Source organism: Labrus mixtus, chromosome 23 (assembly GCF_963584025.1).
Source record: "Labrus mixtus chromosome 23, fLabMix1.1, whole genome shotgun sequence".
In the NCBI taxonomy this organism is placed as follows: domain Eukaryota; kingdom Metazoa; phylum Chordata; class Actinopteri; order Labriformes; family Labridae; genus Labrus; species Labrus mixtus.
The window spans coordinates 7,664,176-7,680,749 of record NC_083634.1 but is presented as its reverse complement, the minus strand read 5'-3'; the positions used below and the strand labels follow the sequence as shown (position 1 = coordinate 7,680,749).

The 16,574-nt window shown below is 40.5% G+C and overlaps 3 protein-coding genes across 4 annotated transcripts in view; 2 read left to right on the top strand and 1 right to left on the bottom strand.

The window, feature by feature from the left end:
- The window catches only part of tm4sf5 (transmembrane 4 L six family member 5), a 394,180-nt gene that overhangs the window by 145,245 nt on the left and 232,361 nt on the right, over positions 1-16,574 (top strand). The window lies entirely within an intron of this gene.
- cckar (cholecystokinin A receptor) lies at positions 1,112-10,842 on the top strand. 2 transcript variants are annotated; one of them, XR_009666849.1, is made up of 6 exons: positions 1,112-1,483; positions 2,060-2,311; positions 6,517-6,778; positions 7,133-7,260; positions 7,528-8,191; positions 8,226-10,842. XR_009666849.1 is itself a non-coding variant. In XM_061031951.1 (5 exons), exons 1-5 carry the CDS (start codon positions 1,360-1,362, stop codon positions 8,118-8,120), a joined length of 1,359 nt encoding a protein of 452 aa, XP_060887934.1. In that variant the 5' UTR covers positions 1,112-1,359; the 3' UTR covers positions 8,121-10,842. The 2 variants fall into 2 exon arrangements, 1 of the variants encoding a protein (XP_060887934.1); XM_061031951.1 differs by having other exon boundaries at positions 7,528-10,842.
- The window catches only part of rbpjb (recombination signal binding protein for immunoglobulin kappa J region b), a 55,274-nt gene continuing 50,908 nt past the window's right edge, over positions 12,209-16,574 (bottom strand). Inside the window, exon 11 of the mRNA XM_061031950.1 lies at positions 12,209-15,042. Coding sequence (XP_060887933.1) covers positions 14,712-15,042 — 331 coding nt within the window. The 3' untranslated portion in view covers positions 12,209-14,711. The remainder of the gene's footprint in view (positions 15,043-16,574) is intronic.

Here is a 16,574-nt window from a genome sequence, read left to right as displayed (position 1 = left end):
AATCTTTATTACAATAATGATTAGACTACATAAGATAAGCTCATAAATTATTATATTTTTTTTTTTTATGCAGAATGATAGTTGAACCTACAATACTCTGCTGACATGCTGTTGAATACGTGGACTATTTCTGCTTTAAAGAGATTTTGAATCATGGTTTTATTTTCTGGTAGTATGTTAGGAAAGACTCAAGTTAACTCTTCCACAACCTGATTATTAAAAGAGATTTTGACCCAAGGCAAAGGCACTAAATGTGTTTCTGTTGTAAAAGGAGTTAAGTCAAGTAATAAGTGTTTTCTCATACTTTTGTTTAGAATACACTTTAACTGAGATTGTTTTGTTTTATATTTTGTTGCTAGATTGTATTTGTTTATGTTTGCCACTAATTTATTTTGTTTGATTGATTAAAATGAGTCACACAAAGCATTTAAATTTATCACCTTCCATAACTTATCTGACCCTGTAAAAGTCACTGATGCATGACATGTGGCTGACTCCCAAGTACCAATGTTGACATTGTTTTGGGCACTAAATAGAGCCCATCTCTTCCCCCATCACAACAATTACAGCAGAGTCAATGAGACTCCACATTGCTGCTGACGTGCTGACATGAGATGCCACAGCAGGCGATATCATGCTCTGAAGTGGGTCAGGAGGATTTGTGGACATGGAAACATAGCCTACAGTAATACAGAACTGAAAATGAGGCTTTTGCTGATAAAATGATCATCTGACACTTAAAAACTATTCAATGTAAGTTTATGCACCTTAAAGTGAGATAATGCACCTTAAGGTTGATGCACCTGAATATATATTTATATTAGTTATGCACCTAAATGCCTTCATGCCCTTTAACGTGTAGCACTTTAATGTCAGTAATGCACCTTAATGTATTTTTAGCACCTTAAAGTCAATGATGCAAACTTAAGTCATTGTGCACCTTAATGACATTTATGCACCTTGACGTAAAGTTTGATATGCACCAAAATGTTATGATTCACCTTTAAGTATTTTATGCATAAGTCAGGTATGCATATTAAAGTCAGCTAGGGGGAAAATGGGATGGGGGGGGGGGGGGGGGGGGGGGCGGGCTGAGCGCTCAAGAATGCGACCCGTCCACATGTTGTCAGCAGAAATGTTAGGCACGAGGAGAGCGCACCGCACCAGACAAACAGCCTGAGAGCGCACAGACACTTCTAGAGAATAGTTTGAATTATTTGTCCTTAGCCGACAGAGGAGGAATATTTAAATAACATCCATCCACTCTCAAGTTGGAGTATTTTTCTCTCTCACAGGAGTATGATGCCCAATTCTCCTCGTATGCCTTATTGCACTTGAGTCTGTAGCAGAGGAAAAGAAATGGAGACCTTCACTCCGCCTGATATCTTCAATTCAACCGACCTAAACAAGATTTTATGTCATTTGGGCATCAGGAATATTTCGGAGTGCGAGAGCGAGCAGGACCCTTCACCAGAACCTAAAGGTACAGTGAATCAATTTATTTTACATCACCAACGAATGCTATCAAATATATATTTTCTTATAGTAGATCGGTGTATTTAAATACGATGTTATAGACGTAGACTGTGTTCCTAATCAAACCATTTATCTACAGTTTATGCAAAAAAAAAGAGCCACTGCTTTGGGCATTCTTTGTGTGTCAGTGCGCATTACGCACATGGCCCAAGTCCTCCAGAAGGCTAATGCAGTGTTATGTTAGTGGTGACACATATGTTGTCACTGCACCCTCGGTCTGCCAATGTCAAGAGGGAAAAAAGTGCCATTACGCAATTTATGGCAACAGGATCGAGAATTAAAAAGAACACATTATGCGCATTTGTACAGTTTAAATCTAAAAGAAAGAACGTAAGAATTCAGATATTTTATTGTGACAACATAAGAGATACAACTTGTATTTTGTCAATTATTTGGTAATATTGGAGATATTTTGCAGAAGAGTTCAATTTTATGTGAGAATACGGGTCAAAATAGGACACATATACAGATTAACATACCAAGAGTCTTCTCTCCCCCCCTACCCTGTTTAAACTGCTCTCAGATATCAACCAGACGGTTCGGATCGTCCTCTACAGCCTCATCTTTCTCCTCAGCGTCCTGGGCAACAGCCTCATCGTCGCCGTCCTGGTGAGGAACAGGCGCATGAGGACCGTCACCAACCTGTTCCTGCTGTCCCTGTCCGTCAGCGACCTGATGGTGTCCCTGGTCTGCATCCCCTTCACCCTCATCCCCAACCTCATGAGGGACTTCATCTTTGGCACCGGGATCTGCAAGTTGGTCATGTACTTCATGGGTGAGGCGAATTTAAGGAATATCCATCATACGGGCGTTCAGGGGTCTTTCAGTTAAAATACATTGGTCCCACATCAGCCTTAACAAACCACAAATTTGACCATTTGATTGATTCCTGAATTTATCATTATCCCTCAAAGCTGATTGTGGTCAACTTTATAAAGGGAAATGAAATCAGTTGAAAGCAGGCCACATTTTTTCCAATTTTGCAATTAAAGCTTGACGTAAGTATGTAAAAATGTTTCACTGATGCTTCACTGAAACCCTTTTATGGCTCTCTTGTGGTTGATGTCATGCTCATTTCAGAAGAAAATAAATCAGCTGGACAATTGTTGTTGTTTTTGTGTGATTATAATTGCACTGAAATGGAGAGGCAAAATGAAAGTCATTTCAGGCCATGTTGTGCTTAAGATGCATATCACTGCGTGTCCAAATGCTCCTGTGGTTTAATGAGCCTGAGCTAAAAATAAACCACTCCGGTCAGAGGAAACATGTGTTGTCAGAACGTGTAGTTGTACCTGAGGCCAAATTTATTGCAACAGTTAAATTTTTTCACAGTTGACTTTGTTTCCTATTTTTGTGCAACCCATAGTCCGTTGTGTCCATGTATTATTCCAGGATGTATCAATTCAGAAATACTTACATTTTTATTCATCATTGGCATAGCTAACAAACAAAGAATGCAATTTATTCCAAATCAGATGGAAACATAATGAGGAGTATAAAGGCCCCTCCAGAAAGATATGTGCTGTTTTCCCTTGACTTGTTTTAATTTTTTTATTTTTTTGCTGAACAGACGAACTTGTGTGCAGATTTCTAAAGCGATACACACAATCCAATTAGGTCCAATATGCATAAAAAATGTGGTGAAAGTGATTAACAGTTATCTGCATTAATTGTATTTTTCTGACCAATGAAGTTTTGAAAACAACAAACAATTTAATCTTTATATGGCCAACTAGCAAGCAGTTGCAGTCGTTGTTTCTGGGAAATGTAGTATTCTCTTTCAGCCTTTTTTTTTGTTTGTTTTTGGTCTCAACCAGCTCCTATGTTATTCCCTATAAGCTTCGGAGCTAGTTGCAGTTTTGGAGGTAGTTTACGGGGGTTGTTGTTGTAGTTTTTAAAGTGTTTCTTTTGATAAAAAAAAAATATGTGAGAGATTCAGGGGATATTAATCTATAGTCTTGAGCTGTGGTTCAGTTGGTAGAGTCGGTCGTCTCTCAACCGGAAGGTCGAGGGTTAGATCCCCAGCTCCTGCAGACACATGTCCGATGTGTCCTTGTGCAAGACACTTAACCCTTATCCCCCGCTGCTTCGTCGGTGTATGAATGCATATGTATGGGATTAGTTCATTCTGATGGTCTCACTACATAGCAACCACTGCCATCAGGGTGAGAATGAGTAGGTGAGACGCGTAGTCAGAAGACTAGAAAAGCGATACACAAGCTCAAGTCCATTTACTATTTAGCTGATTTTTTTTCATGTTGTCACTCTTTCTTTATATCCTCACATATAAAACATACTGATAAAAGCACATTTATGTTGGAGATATCTTGTGTCAAGTAGTTTAACTCTCAAGATGAAAACATTTGCATATAAGGTATGTTGAAGTTTTGGTGCAGCCAAATGGATAGATGTTGTGTGTTGTGAGCCCATATTCTGCCCTTTTTGGGGTTTGTATATTTAATCTATGTACGTACTAAAGTATGTTCACAATAGCTAAAGTCCGAAAAAAGTGTCTGTTTTCATGTACTGCCGCTCCATGCACCGGCTCGCTTCTGACTCTCTCTCTAAGGCTCTGAAGTGCCCACGTTCAAGTGTGCCAAGTCTGATCTGATTGGTCGGCCTGTCGGCTCTGCCGTAATTGGTCAGTCGCTCAGCACGGTTCTCGGAAATGTCACGCCCCTTTTACCATATTGTGAATGCAGCCACTCTGGCTCCGAGGGGAGCAAAAACATTAGCACTTTAGCACTACTGTGCTACCGCAGGCTACGGCATATCGTGGGCGTGCTACAGAAGTTAACGGGCGTGCTACATGAGCTGCTGGGCTTGCCACAACGAGCCAATGGACCTAGATCAGTGATCTCACACTGACAAGACATCACACTGGCAATTTTTTTTGAGGGGGGCTAGAACCGAGTGTTACATGCAGCTAATGCTGCAGCTAACAGGAGGACGTAAGAGAAGCCGCGTTTACGCAGACTTTGAATTTTTGCACATAGATGTGCCTAAACATGCACAGGACACGGTCACGGTCATACCCCACAGGAAAACACACTAAAGAGCATATAAAACCAGAAAAAGCATAATATGGGACCTTTAATCCATGTAATAAAACTGTGTTAAGGGCAAATGGTAACAGAAAAATATTAGCATTTCAACCCTTAATCTAAAAGCTTTTCTGCAGGCCATCTAGACAAAGATGCTGAATGTAAGACAGCTTATTACGAGTAAAAACACTTCATGATCTGCTTCAAAACTTTAAAAAATGATGCCCATTGCAGTTGTCAATTTTTATACCAAATCATAATTTAATGATTTACAAAAAAAAAAAATCCTCTGGTTCTGCTCGGAGCTTTGTAATAAGCTACTGTGTAGTCATACAGATGATACTCTTTTATCAATATTTCATTTTCATCCAATAACAACTCCGCCAGGAAATCTGATTTTCAATGTTCTTAGCACTTCCTGTTGCTCAGTTTAACTGCTCAGTGAGATCAGAGCGCTGTCATCCAGTATAATTACCTCATTTGTTCATACGTTTATCTGTTTATGTGTCCCTCCTCTCCGATTGCGTGATGTGATCATTTGTATTTATAGCTCTTCTTGTTTTTGTTACTGTCTGTGTTTAAGCTGATTCAGTAACCAGCAGCACAGGATGCTGTCACTGCTCAGCAGTTACATTTGATGTGACCAGACATTAATGTACCATAGCCGTTTAGTAAACATGTGTTTTTGATTATTATGAAGCTACTGCAAGGGATCCAGTTAGTTCTGCTTAGCTTATTAAGACTGACATTAGTGTAAATGGTAGTTATGGCTCTGTCTATAAGGTAAACATGTACTAACATGCACCTCTGAAGGTTACACAATATTCCTCAGGTTAGTCTTTACTAAACTGTAGAGAAGACGTGTCATATTATGGTATACATGTTGTTGTAAAGCTAAGCTAACTGGCTCCTGGCTGTAGCTAGAGCAAGGCTAGCTGTTGCCCCCTGTTTCGTGATCTCGTCTCTTGCCAAATGAGGGGTTTAATCTGGAGTTTTCTTAATCAAACGACCACTATGAAAAAAACAAAGGACCTTCTTACTTTCATGCTAAGAATTAGACAAAAGATCAAAACAACTCACGCATAGTATTAAACATTTTTTAGCTATCAGCCAGTTGGCTTAGCATCACCGCTACCTGTAACGTGCAATTTTCAAAAATCTGGCTGTTTCCCCAAGACTCCAGATGTACGTTAAACTAAACTAAGTCAACTGTTCTCTTGTTGTAAAAATTCAATTTCAACATAAAGAATATCAAGAGATATTACATGTTTTGTAAGTGAATTGTTTGCAAGTGTGTCTGCAAATTTTAGCTTGTATGGAGCTCACAGTTTCTCAAAGTTAGCGGTTAGCTATAAACTGCACAAACATGAGAGTGATCCTGGTCTTCTGGTCTCACACTCAATTTGACATGTTTTGTTAATTCCTTTACTAAATACAAATATACAGAGACTTCCACAATCATGTTTGTTCACGGAAAATTAGCTAGCAAAAGCTAGCAAAGTTAGCTTTGATAACTGGGAGCTCACTCAATAAAACTTACTTTTTTTTTCTTTAACATGTGTGTTTGGTGAATTTTGAATTGTCTATAACTGTTATTTTTCATCTTCGGAGCTAGACTTGCTTCTCTCCTAGTTTTAATTTGTTATGCTAAGCTAAGCTAACTATCTCCTGGCTGTACATTCTTATTTACTGTACAGAAATTAGAGTCATATCAATATTTTCTTCTAACTCTCTTCAAGGAATTAACAAAAAGTATCTATGGTGTTTGTGTTAAATACGTGAAATTATTTATGATGATTTGGTTTAAATGTTTAACATAAACTATTTTCTTGTTTGTGAGTTATTGAAGCCTGTATACTTCACATGTCTTAGCCAATCAGATCTCAACACTGACATATTGCCTATAATCTATGTTTGGATTTTCTGATCTGTGCAGGTGTCTCGGTAAGTGTTTCTACATTTAACCTGGTGGCCATCTCTCTGGAGCGCTACAGCGCCATTTGCAACCCACTGACCTCCAGGACATGGCAGACCAAATCCCACGCTGCGAAGGTCATCACTGCTACCTGGGTGGCATCCTTCATCCTGATGCTGCCTTACCCCATCTCTAGCACCCTAAAGCCCTTCACCCGCCTCAACAACAGCACGGGGCACATGTGCCGCCTGGTTTGGCCCAATGATGTCATCCAGCAGTCCTGGTGAGCTGCAAATAAGTGCAATAAGAAGCTTCATACATTTATTTTCCCAGCAGGGTGTCTTTGCACTCAGTTGCCCCGTTGAATGATTTTCCCTGTCTGGTTCTGCTGGTGTGAGACGACCACGTGGGGAAAAACTTCAAGCATGACGTAACTGACCCTTCTTTATGTCTTGAGTTTGTAAAAAAAAAAAAAAATTCAGTTATCATCCTGAAAATAAGAAAAGTCTCGTCCATATTTTCTTCTTCTTCTTTCAATTCAAGGACAGAGGTTTATAATATTTGCAGAGTGGCTTTGCTCGGGGCTTGATTATAATTTGATGCATCAACTTACATCCCCCAAATTCCCCCCTCGCAGGTATGTGTCCCTGTTATTGCTGCTCTTCCTAATCCCTGGGATCGTCATGATGACAGCCTATGGACTCATCTCCCTAGAGCTGTACCGGGGCATCAAATTTGAGTTATCCAACAGGAAATCCAGCAGAGGTATGAAGCAAGAATCTCTTTTTAAGGGCAAAGCCCTGGTAATTTTTCTTTGCATAATCTAATTGAAAAGGACATAAGGCCACAACAAAGAGATGTTTATCTTTACTAAAACTAATCACAGAAGATTTGAGCAAATGTAACTCAGGAAAATACTTTCATGAATAGCAGCCCTTGCTTCTAGGATTGCCATTGCCTGCTTTTTATCTTGGTGATACAATTGCATCTTTCACTCTATATTGTTTCTTCTCACACCCTCTCCCCTGACAGACAGACAATCCAGCACTGGCAGCATCAAAACCGGTGACAATGACGGCTGTTATCTGCCGCCGACCAAAAAAAAGAGCATCACAGGCAACTTACCCAGTTCCAGCAGTCAGCTCGCGATGAGCCGAGTGTGCGGCAGCAGCTCTACGGCGAACCTGATGGCCAAGAAACGCGTGATCCGCATGCTCCTGGTCATTGTCTTCCTCTTCTTCCTGTGCTGGACTCCCGTCTTTGTGGTCAACGCTTGGCAGGCGTTCGACAGGCGCTCGGCCTACCGCCTCACTGGTGCTCCGATCTCCTTCATCCACCTGCTCTCCTACACCTCGGCCTGCGTCAATCCCATCATCTACTGCTTCATGAACAAGCGCTTCCGTAAGGGCATGCTGGCTACGTTCACCTGCTGCAGCTGTTTGAGGCGGAAAGGCGGAGGAAGTGGAGGCTTAGGCAGATCAACGGGAACTGGAACGGCTAAAGGGGACAGATCTAGAGTGGGGGGGAATTCCAATGAGCAGAACGGTCATACCCCGCCAAGCGGAGCCAGCACACGCTTCACCTACACCGGGATCCGAGCCTCAGCCTGGAGTGAGCTGACTTAAAATGGATTGATGCGAGTGTGTGTGTGTGTGTGTGTGTGTGTGTGTGTGTGTGTGTGTGTGTGTGTGTGTGTGTGTGTGAGTGTGTGTGTGTTTGCGAGTGCATAGGCCTGGGTGCAAACGAGGTAAAGCCCTCTCAGTGCTTATTGTCGTTTATGAGAAGCTACTTTGCTTTTGCTTGGAGTTTGACATGACATGGGTACAACAGTTGAAGTGGAGTAGAAGTGCTGTACTTACAGTGCTCTCACAACTGATCCACACACTGAATATACTTCCCAAAAGTCTGCAGAATCCAGGGTGGAGTCAGTAAATATGAAGCCTTGAAAGGAAGCAGAAAAGTAAAAAGTCTGACACTCATTAACTCACTTGAAGTCGTTCCCCTACCACAACCATTCAGAGCTGAATAAAGGTCCAATTGTCTTTCCATACAGTTTCTTTTTCATGGAACAAAATGCATTAGGCAAAATATAGGGGAGATAGAGGTTGGTTGTCACACGTTTCACTCTCACATTATTAATACAAATCTAAATCTTAAAACAGCCATTCTTTTAAGTAATGGGTTAAATTGTGATGTTATTTGTATAAATTATTTTACCTGCAGAAAAAAAGAGAAAGGTCTGCACACTGTTCAGCTCCCAAAGAGCAACTTTATTAAGGGTAACGTTTCGATCCGAAAAGATCATCTTCAGGCAAATATAGCTGGAGACAAGCAGTCTTTTCTGAAGTTTGGCCATTAGCAAAACAATCATTATCACCTGTTGAACAGAAAAACAGGGACAATGAATACAACAGCCACAAGAGGGTGAAAAAGCATACATTATTTTACCACCAAGTGTATTCACCATCATAGAAAACAAACCCTATCTGACTTTTTTAAAGGTTTTATCTTAGCTACCATATTTGTTAAGCTAGCAAATGAAAAGATTCCAGGTGTAATTCTGTAAGTGTAGACATGATGAAATAGCGCCCTCTAGTTTGGCTGTGAGAAAGACACACTGTTACAACCAACCCTGGTCTCCTTTATTCAAGGATCAGCTTGTCAAAATACAATTTAAAGGGTGTAAATAAACTCTGATGAAGCTAGTTTACTCCTAGGTCTGCCTTTGTTTTTGTTGCGTTGTTTGTTCGTCAAAGCGCCAAAGTCCGACCAAACCAACGACTGCTATGATGAGGACCAGCCCATGTTTTAGTTTTTTATGTAATTTTCCGACTTTTAAGGCAGCCATAAATGCCCTCATTATTTTTTAAGAACATGGTGATTACATTGATACCACTATCAGGTCTTTAAGGTAGAGCGTAGGTGGAGTTAGCTTAGCGATAAACAAGAGTGGTAGCAGGAAACTACTAGCTAAGAGCTGCTAACCTCTAAAGATAAGTGTTAACATTTTCCATATATTTTTTTCATCCTTATTCACACAGAGGCAGTGAAACGATTCAGCTGTATCAGTTAATGCTCTGTATGCTAAGCTAAGCTAATAGCACCCTGTATCGAGCGCCATCCTGAATGTAGAGCGAAAGCAATTTATTTTATTTAGCTTGTTTTTCCTGCTCGCACATTTAGGATTACATAAATCAAACATTTTCCTTTTCTTTATAGACATAACTGCCACAATTTGTTGAAACAGATTCAGAAAGAAATGTTAACAGGAAATGAGGATCAGTTATCTTAAAAAAATAAAATAATGGCCTGATTGGTTCCTTATATTTATTTTCAAGTTCTTTTTAAAGAGTACTTATTCTGCTATTTTCAGGATTGGCTGCCTGTCACACTGTAGTTATCTGTACTCGGCAGTTTCAAAACAGTCCTTAAGCACAGTTTTGCCCTTGTCCTTGACCTAATCTGTGTGTGTGTGTGTGTTTGTGTATGTGTGCGTGTTTACTGTGGCAAGGAGACAGGCCTTATCATTTAGTGAGACTTTTCCCACCTGTATCCTCTCTCTTCAAACAGTGAATTCCCAGCATTACCCTCCTCATTGATTCTAGCAGTTAAAAACAGCAGCATTTATGTAGCAAGTGTTTTTTTTGTATTTTTTTTGTTGTTGAAAGATTTCTTTTAATGCATACCGTGCCTAATCTGACAGAGATCCTGTTGAACATATGATTGAATGTAATCCCAGAGACTTTTTTTCACACATGATTGTGATTTTTCTTTTTGTTATGTACAAACACACAGCTCTATTCTGAATAACATACCGTCTTTTTGAACATATAAGACCTCGAGTTCCCAGTTTGTTACTGTCGGCAGTGACTCATGGTAGAGAAACTTGGAGCTTTTAACGGCTTTTAATAAAAGTGAGTCAAGAAGGACAGAGGGCATCAGAGCCAAGAAAAGCGAGAGAGAGAGAGAGCGAGAGAGAGAGAGTTTGAAAATCTGTTGGGACTCCTTCCCAGCGGTAAGAGATCCATTTGGACAAACACGTGATCCCCTTCACCCTGCAGCCGCTGGGATACACTCAACTGTAACTGGGAGGACGAGGAAGAAGAAGAGGAAGAAAATGGTTTAAAAAGGACACATCTGTTGTTTTTGTTTTCTTAAATCAGTTGATGCCTCTTAAAAACACACACAACGTGAGATTTGATATCACTTTTTTTATTTTTCATTTTTATGCCAATATTGCAAGTTTTTTTCTCCTTTTTTATTTTAATGACATACAGATTTTTGAGCATGATCTGGAGCTGCAATATGTACAAAAACAAAACTAATGTTATGTTATAAAAAAAACAACGTCCCCTTTGTATTTTATTGCTAAATGTTACAAACGGCACAGGTTTCTACCATCAGCAACCCTTTGAGCACTGAGTATAACTACCACAATGACACCTCTGCTTACCATTTACTAGAATAATACACAGATACAGTGAGAGTGAAAGAGAGTGGAGAAGAAGAAGAAGAAGTAGTGGAGGAGGAGGGACAACAAAAAAATGATCCAAGTGTAGCAAAGCTAGCATAACAGGCTGCGTGTTAAAACAAAAAAAAAAAAACAGGAGGAGGAAGGGGGGGGGGGGGGACTCCAAATGTACAAACATAAACATGAGCGATAAAGAGTGAGGATGAAATGTGTACGAGAAAAAAGAGAAAGGTTAGCGCTCTGTAGTGCAAACAGCCAAATAGTCTGAAGGAGAAGTAAGGCTGAGTGCGACAGAGAAGGGCTCCACACTCCTTTTTTTTGTTTGTATTTGTTTAAAGCTGCCTCTCACTCTGCCCTGTTTTTGTTTAGCAGTGCATGAAAACTACATTATAAAAAAGACATTTGGCATATTAGAGGATACATACATTGTTCAGAGCTCATTATAAAAAAACACAAACACAAAAAGAACAGCTGCTTTTGGAAGAGCAAAATATGACCAGACACACACACACACAGAGAGAAAGAAACCAGTTAGCATCGCTAATGTGATAGCGTTTATTTGTTGCTAGGTTAATGTAGCGTGTTTTGAAGAAGCCGTGTAACATTTTTGACCACTTTTGATGCTTTCTGTATCCTCCCAATCTCTTAAAAGCATTATTTTAAGAGAAAAAACAAACTGTAAACTAGCTCAGATTGTCAAGGCGATACATTTTTTCTTTTTCTTTCTAACAGCATGCATCACCCCCTTTATTAGCTTGAGCAAATGTGACAAAGCCGCTCTGTTCAGACTCGCGTGAGGAGATGATGAAGAGGCGGAAGGTGGGGGGGAGGGGGGGGAGGTAAAGAGGCGTCTCGACTTGTAAACAAAAACCCAAAAATATCGGGGCTCTAGGGAGGGAGAGTGGGAGGGGGTGTGTGTGATGCAAATGCAGAGGCTTTGTTAAAAAAAAAAAAAAACAACTCGCTTAATGTAGAGCTAGTAAACAAAAACAAAAAAAAAAAAAAGGAAAAAAACACTCAAGTTAGAAATCTACAGTTAAGATTTTGTGACCTCCATCCTGCAGAGTAAAGGGTTCAGGAAGAAGCGCAGAAATTTATTTGGATGCTACACTTGTCGCTGCAGCACCGACGACATCCTCCACGGTTTCCGGGACAGACAGGCAGTGGCCTCTTTCTTTTTCTTTTTTTTTTTTTGTTAAATACACTCCCAGGCCGACCTAGGCAGCATGGGCGATAATGCACTTTTCTTCTTTTTTTTTTTTTCTTTTGACGTAAGACAAGGGGGAGACTTTGTACCAATAATTTAAAAAATATCAATTTTACAATATAAAACATTTAACATTAATGACTGACAGGTGGGCGAGGGTAGTGTAAAGGGGGCATAACTTAATCTATTTCTTTTACATTGGTAGGGTGCAAGCGAATCCTTTTTTGTTCCTATTTCAAGGGTTTTTTTGTTTGGAAGAAGAAAATACTTCATTTTCAGCAGACATTCAAGTTACAGTCTCGTTGTTCATTTTGTTTTGCCGGTTGTGTATACAGTCGTACTGTAATACTTCAAAATTCACAAGTATTGCCTTAAAATGTTTATCCAAAATCATCAGACATTTTGGATCGTGGTGGAAGACAGAAAACCCCCGGAAGAATCTCAAGGTTTTTCTTTGTTTTTGGAGAGCACTCTTTAAAATGGAGCGAGTCTGACTCATTCCATTACAGCAACTACATATGACACTCATACACTCATACACACACGCACACACACACACTCACACGCACACACATACAGATTTGCTGGCTGGTGAACTAGTGCTCAGGCGGACTAAGACAATGAAATGACATGTACAATATTGCTGTTATGTTTGGGAAACGCACATCCTCGACAATACACATTTAAAGGCCTTTATGCTCCTGCAGGACACGCAGCAGTCGCCATGGATACGAATGAGTGCAACTAACTCGGACAGCGAGTTTAACAATGAACACATGCTTTGTTTGTTTTTTTTTTCTGCAAAGATAATAAAACTACAGGAGATTTTTTTTTTGTTTGTTTTCTTAAAAAAGAAGGCTGAAAAGAGCTTTTACGGCGCTCGTGAGACGTTGTACCAAAAGTGAAAAGGTGCTGGGCACCGCATGAGAATAATAATAAAAAAAGACGGGTGTAGTTGTACTTGTACACCATCAAAAGAAGGCGTAGATGTCCTTCAGAAGGCTGCTTTAGAGTGAAGCTGCAGCGATGAGCTCGGGGAACAGCAGAGCTCCTGTGATAGGAAGCGAGGCGTTTGTTTTTTGTTTTTGTGCTATGCACAGGTTCTTCCATGGTGAGTAAACAGCAGATAAGAGAGCATGAAGGATGTTGTTTTTTTTTGTAGTAATTAAAGTTATCAGTAAGGCCACATCAAATTGAAAAGTCTTTTTGGAGTTAAATGCCAGAAGAAGTACAGCACACACTTGGAAGACACCTCGCTAGGTTTCCCGACGTTATCTGATGCGTTAACAGTGACCAATAGAGCGACAGATTACAGGATATGACTGTAGATATGTGACCCTTCTGACTGTGTGCACAGTAAGAATAAACAGTACTAAGGCTATCTTTGAAGTACATTAAAGATGACTTGTTTTTGTAACCGTGGAAGTCTACTTTCTGACGTTTTCTGCAAACGTTGCTATGGCTCCGTGTGAGATGTACTGATGTGTATAAGGAGACGTAGCGCACATGTTGAGTATTGCAGGCAAGGCAGAGGCGTTGCTTAAAGCTTTTCTTTTTAAAGACTTCATAAAAAAACCAATAACAAAACATAGGCCCTCTGAGGTTAATCCCCATTTAAAAAAAAAACAAAAAAAAAACAACTTTGCTGATGTAAATAAACAACCCAGACTTCAGATTTTTTTTCCCCAAGAGAAGAAGCAAAGAGTATCAAAACAACAAAAAGGTCAGTCCAAAGACTGAAAAAGCAGGCGTTTTGTAAGGTCACAATAACATACAGGCCGGGTTTTTTGGACCTTGAAAAAGGGGGGAAACAAAGCCCGGGCTCAGAGGAAGAATAGAAACTATTTGGTAACAAAAGTGTACTATATGTTTAATACAAAAAAGGTATGGAGAAAAATGTACCTTTACTAAAGCTTATACAAGATCCTTGGTCCATAAAAACTATTTCATCGTCATGTTTTCTGTGTGTCCCTCTGCATCCTTGCGCTCCCTCCAACAACATTACATCCAGCCGCCCTTTAGGGAACCACAAAAGAAGGCAAAAAAAAAAAAAAAAAAAAAAGAAATATTTATAAACAAAAAGTGGGAGGGGCTTTGGGCGGTGCAAAAAATATACTTTTCCTCTCAAGAGAATATTTTGTACACAATGGATGTATTGTTGTTGTGGTTTTTTTTCCCCCCCCGTAGAAAGGTGCTGGTACTCTGAGCCTGCAGGAACTTCTCTCATTCTAAGCACCACAAACTGGAAAGGCAGGTCCCTAAAGTAACCACGGGAGGGGAGCGTGGCAAGGAGCACTTTTTTTTTCTTCCGCGTATTCCCATTTGCTGAAAACGTTGTAATGTTGCTCCTCCTTCAGATATTTCCCTGCGTTTGCTCCCTTCTCCTGCCAATTTCAGCTCCTTTGTATCCAAAATCCAAACGCAGCACTTAAAGAGTGAGTCAGTTTTTTTTTTGTTTATAATTTCCCATAGTCTTTATACGCCTTGTGATACGTTTCCTCTCAAGGCATATTGTGTTGTGGCCCCCCCCGGTGTGCGTTAGGAGACCACAGCGGCCGCGGCGGTGGAGGACGAGGACGTGACTCCCGCGTTGGAGGTGCTGTTGGGGCCGTAGACGCCAGAGCCAGCGTCCTGGCTGCTGCTGTTGCTGAGCAGGCTGGAGTTTCCGGCCCGCAGGATGGCTCCGGCGGCGCTGCAGTGGGGCCGCGGCCCTGGCTCCGGCGTGTAAGTGAAGGTCAGTGTGGTGGAGTAGATGAGGCCGTCATTCCTAACCAGCGTGACGGGCACCTGGACCGGCTGCCGCACCCAGCGCCAGCCCTCGCGGAAAGCCGAAATGTCGGGCACTACGCACAGCATGCTCTCCGCACACCTGGAGAAACAACACAAAGAAATAAATCCACTTTAAAACTACGGCCTGAACATGGTGAGAACATTATATTTGAATGAATGGATGTATTTTAGGTCTATATCATCAAGCTGATAATGTATCAGCTGACATTATTTAAGAATCTTTTTCATATTTCACATGTGCTGCAGAAAACAAAGAGCTATTTTTAATAACATTTCCTGTGATCCTACATGCCCACCACAGCTAGCATTAGCATTTATTAAAGGGAAAACCTTCTTTTAGAAGCAGAAACTTCAGGAAAAATAAGTCCAGTTGGACAGCCATCTGCCTTGATGGGTTGGTCACAACATTAATGTAGATAGATGGATAAATACTTTAATCACAATATGATCTAAACATGTATCAAAGGCGAAATACCATGTAGCAGACATGCTTTTCATACGCTTGGGCTGTGTACTATACACCAGTGCAGAAAGCTGAGACATGCACCGTCAAGACCACAGTTGCAGCCGCCACCATCAGCCACTGCATGACAACCAAATGGGATTTAAATTCGCACCCGATTGTTGTGTATTGCAACCAGCCACTTCTCTGTGTACAACGTTCAGGGACACACAGTGATGATGCTAGTTTGATTGAAAAGACTTCTCAAGCAAAGTGACCAGAAGAGATGGGTAGTGCGTGCTAGTAGAGGTGGGAAAAAAAAATCGATTTATGTAAAAATCGAGATTCTTCTCTTCTAAGATTTACAATCGATTCATAACTTCCAAATATCATTTTTTTTTTTTTTTTTGGGGGGGGGGGGCTTATCAGTCACTCCCTTCTAAGTGCTAAGGCTAGCTCTTTAACGCAGTAGAATGCCAAATAGAGTAACAAGAAACTCAGCCAGTCTCACTCCTGAAGTATGTACTCATTCATAAATAGACTTTGAAACAATGGATCAATGAATCCAGAATCGTTTTCAAACAAAAACGGATTCTGAATCGAATCGTGACCCCAACAATCAAAATCTAATCGAATGGTGAGACACCCAAAGATTCCCAGCCCTACCTGCTAGGTAAACTGCTTGCGGCCTATGACTCGGTGCTTCACAACTATCAACATTGCCGGAGGCTGAGAGCTCAACTACGGAATCGCAAACTCCCCATGGTGAAAACAGATGGTACAAGATAGCGTTACACAGATGCACAGAAACCGCATGAGGACTTAATTGAATGCAATGGAAATCGTCATGCAGGAAATCAGTTCGAACTTTACTTCCCTCTGGGAGACCCCCAAACACAGTCTGTGTCTTTTATACCAGAATTTATAGTATTTTACGGTACTCAAGATGTCGGGGGAAATCAATAGAGAAACTGTTAACGGTTAAATCACACATTCATACCCTTTTCTATTTAAGAATATATGCAGAACACAACCTAAAAGGGAAATGATGTCTTAAACAAGACCCAATAATACAAGAGTATGAATAGACATCAAAGCAGATCAGAGATTCTAACTTGTTAATGAAGCCAATGTGTGTGTGGTTAAGATACATAATGAAAGACTGCAAT

Excerpts from the sequence above, each read along its gene's own strand:
- cckar (XM_061031951.1), top strand. The coding sequence starts at position 1,360 with ATGGAGACCTTCACTCCGCCTGATATCTTCAATTCAACCGACCTAAAC. Across the intron at positions 2,312-6,516 it reads GTTGGTCATGTACTTCATGG|GTGTCTCGGTAAGTGTTTCT; the intron begins GTGAGGCGAATT and ends TGATCTGTGCAG. Across the intron at positions 6,779-7,132 it reads GATGTCATCCAGCAGTCCTG|GTATGTGTCCCTGTTATTGC; the intron begins GTGAGCTGCAAA and ends CCCCCCTCGCAG.